Source organism: Asparagus officinalis, chromosome 8 (genome assembly GCF_001876935.1).
Source record: "Asparagus officinalis chromosome 8, Aspof.V1, whole genome shotgun sequence".
Taxonomy (NCBI): domain Eukaryota; kingdom Viridiplantae; phylum Streptophyta; class Magnoliopsida; order Asparagales; family Asparagaceae; genus Asparagus; species Asparagus officinalis.
The window spans coordinates 19,156,892-19,159,626 of NC_033801.1; the positions used below are offsets into that span (position 1 = coordinate 19,156,892).

A 2,735-nucleotide genomic window follows, 5' to 3' on the forward strand; every position below is an offset into this window, starting at 1 on the left:
GTAATACTTCGGCGATGGTCTAACACAATTGTTACAAACTTTACAGTTTATGTCCTTCATCGTCGATCCCATGTGCAACAACAACAACAACATTTAGAATGAAGGAAATAAACACTCTGGATTTTGGCATCATCGATCACGTGTGTCTATAAATATTTAGGTTTTTATGGCTCTTTCGAATCTAGTATTCACATGCTTTACATTAAAAATAGAATTATTATGAATAAATTGAAGATTCATTTTAGCAAACGAGTTATATATCAAGAAAGGAGATACTCCCATTATTACTCTTACCTAAAGAGTGAATCTCATCACTCTTCATATGGAAAGTTAATTTTAGCAAACAAGTTATCAAGAGTGAGATGTTCCCACTAGCTGGTCAAATTTAAAGAGTTGATTCTCATCACTTTGCGTGTCAAGTTTAATTGATAAAAATGAACGGTCAACGTGCGCGACAAATGCAAGTTTAATTAGTTTGTATACATCGCTTTACAACTCTTGTAAATTTAACTTGACATAGGTCTTTTTGCATGCCTACCAACATTTTTATTCCTTAAGATTTTGCTTAATTTGGTGTGTGTGTTCCTTCGTGATACGCATCAAGGTTGTCTTGACATGTTTTCAGATTGCATGCCTTGATGTGAATTACGCATCAACACAAGCATCAAAACAAATCTAAGGATGCGTTCGACAATTCTAAAATAAGATTCATTCTGCGGGATTTTTGCTTAGGGGGTGTTTGTTTCACCAAAAACTTTGACATTTGGTATGGATTACAAGTTTTAGGATCAAAAATTGAGTTTTTTTTATATTTTGGGATTCCATATATTGTGTTTGTTTTAAAAAAAAAATTAGAATATTGAATTCCAAAAGTGCAAAAAGTACCCAATTTTTAGAGTTTGACAAATTCTCTCGATTGGAGAGGATTTTGACAAATCCCATAAATGGGTGTACTTACCTCTCAACTGGAGAGGATTTGGCAAATCTCAATTTTGTCTTTTAACGGGAGGTAACCTCACCAAGATAGCATATTCATCATATTACAAAATTTTAACATTTGGTAATGCTACAATTTGAACATGAAACAAACAAAATATTATAAATTATAGTATTCTAAATCCCAAAATATTAATGAAACAAACAACATTTTAGAAACCCAACTCATAACAAAACACCTATGGATTTCAAATGAAATTGAAATCTATATCCTAAAATTATATGATTTGAAACAAACACCTCCTTAACTAAACTAGAGTTGATTTAAGTAGGAGTTTCGAGCTTTTTTTTTATAATAATAATAAAAATTCAAATTTGATCCAAAGTTTTACCTAACCGAAAAACTAGTTTCGAACTATGCTTGTAACCACTGAAACTAGTTTTAAGAAATAAAAAAGATTGATATACTGATCGAGCACCCAGCTCCGCTTAAGTTCACAAGAGTTTTTTTTTTTTTTTAAATCAGTTAGGAGGCATGCATAACTCGATCTTAAAAGAGAACCGATCCAAAAAAATTGCTTACTCGGACACTCGGAGATCTTAGCGGGGGTCCTACAAGCACCCGGCAGCCCCAGCGCCAGCGACACGTTGATCTTGAGGCCGAGCTTCGGGTCGTCCCGGTCCTTGACGAGCACGCACAGGCACTTTGGGCTCTTTCCCAGCACCTCCCTCAGCCCAGTGCAGCAGTCCGGCGTCGGGGCCCTGGCTCCCCCTGCACGTACGGCAGCACGTGGCGAGGCCCACCAAGCTTGTTCGTGCACTCGGCCTGGTCGCTGGCGACGTCCGCGGTCGCACGCGCGGATAGGAGGAGGATGATGAGGAGCTGCAGAGGCTTTGACATTTGTTGGGGGGGAGAGGCTTCCGTGGGGCGGGGGAGATGGGTGCGGGCTTTAATGAGGCCGTGGGGTAGGCGGTTAGGGGAGCATTGATGAGGGTCTTGTCAAACTTTGGTTTTTTTGTCTGATTATGGTCCATCCACTTATTAATGTTATCTTGTGTGTGCTAAAGCAATTGCCACCGGCTGTGTTAAATGTCACGGGGGATTGTTGTTTTCGGTGTTCATATTTTTAATAATAATAATAATATCAAATTTTTGCTATTAATTATGCTTTTCTGCTATCATACGTTATATGAATTAGAGAGGTGCTACAGGCACACCTTCGGTCACGCCTCGGCTACACCCCTAGCTACAGTGCATGGGGCCCCACTTGAGATTTTTTAAAAAATCTCAAGTGGGGCCCATGCACTGTAGCTAGAGGGGGTATGGTCGGAGGCGTACCCGAGGGTGTGCATGTATCATTTTTCTATGAATTACTATCTTTTATATTAATCTTATTAAAATTCGACAATAGCTTTTCATTATTGTATCAGTTTACTTTTTTTCTCTCTCTCTTCTTATGATACTTGTCATATATGTACCTGCTTATCTATACTGTATACGAATGTGCCTCGGTAATAAAAATTCATATCCGTATCCGTTAAAATTGGATGTGAATATCAAATGGATATGAGAAAATTATATAACATTAAAAAAGCTATGGTTTATATGATACAGAAGAATGTTTGTTCTACGTGGAAAAAGTTAAAGACTAGATCTCTTGATCATTAAAATTAATCTCAAATCTACTAATCTAGAAATTAAATAAATGTAAATCTATCTCCAACATGTATTTTGATATCTTGCTGATTTTTCACTAAATACCGCTACTCATAATCATATTCTTTCTAATATGGAAATT

General features: G+C 37.0%; 1 protein-coding gene across 1 annotated transcript in view; it reads right to left on the minus strand.

Moving 5' to 3' along the window:
• The window catches only part of LOC109821980 (protein YLS3-like), a 3,995-nt gene extending 2,141 nt beyond the window's left edge, over positions 1-1,854 (minus strand). Inside the window, 2 exon segments of the mRNA XM_020388133.1 lie at positions 1,520-1,711; positions 1,714-1,854. Coding sequence (XP_020243722.1) covers positions 1,520-1,711; positions 1,714-1,837 — 316 coding nt within the window. The 5' untranslated portion in view covers positions 1,838-1,854.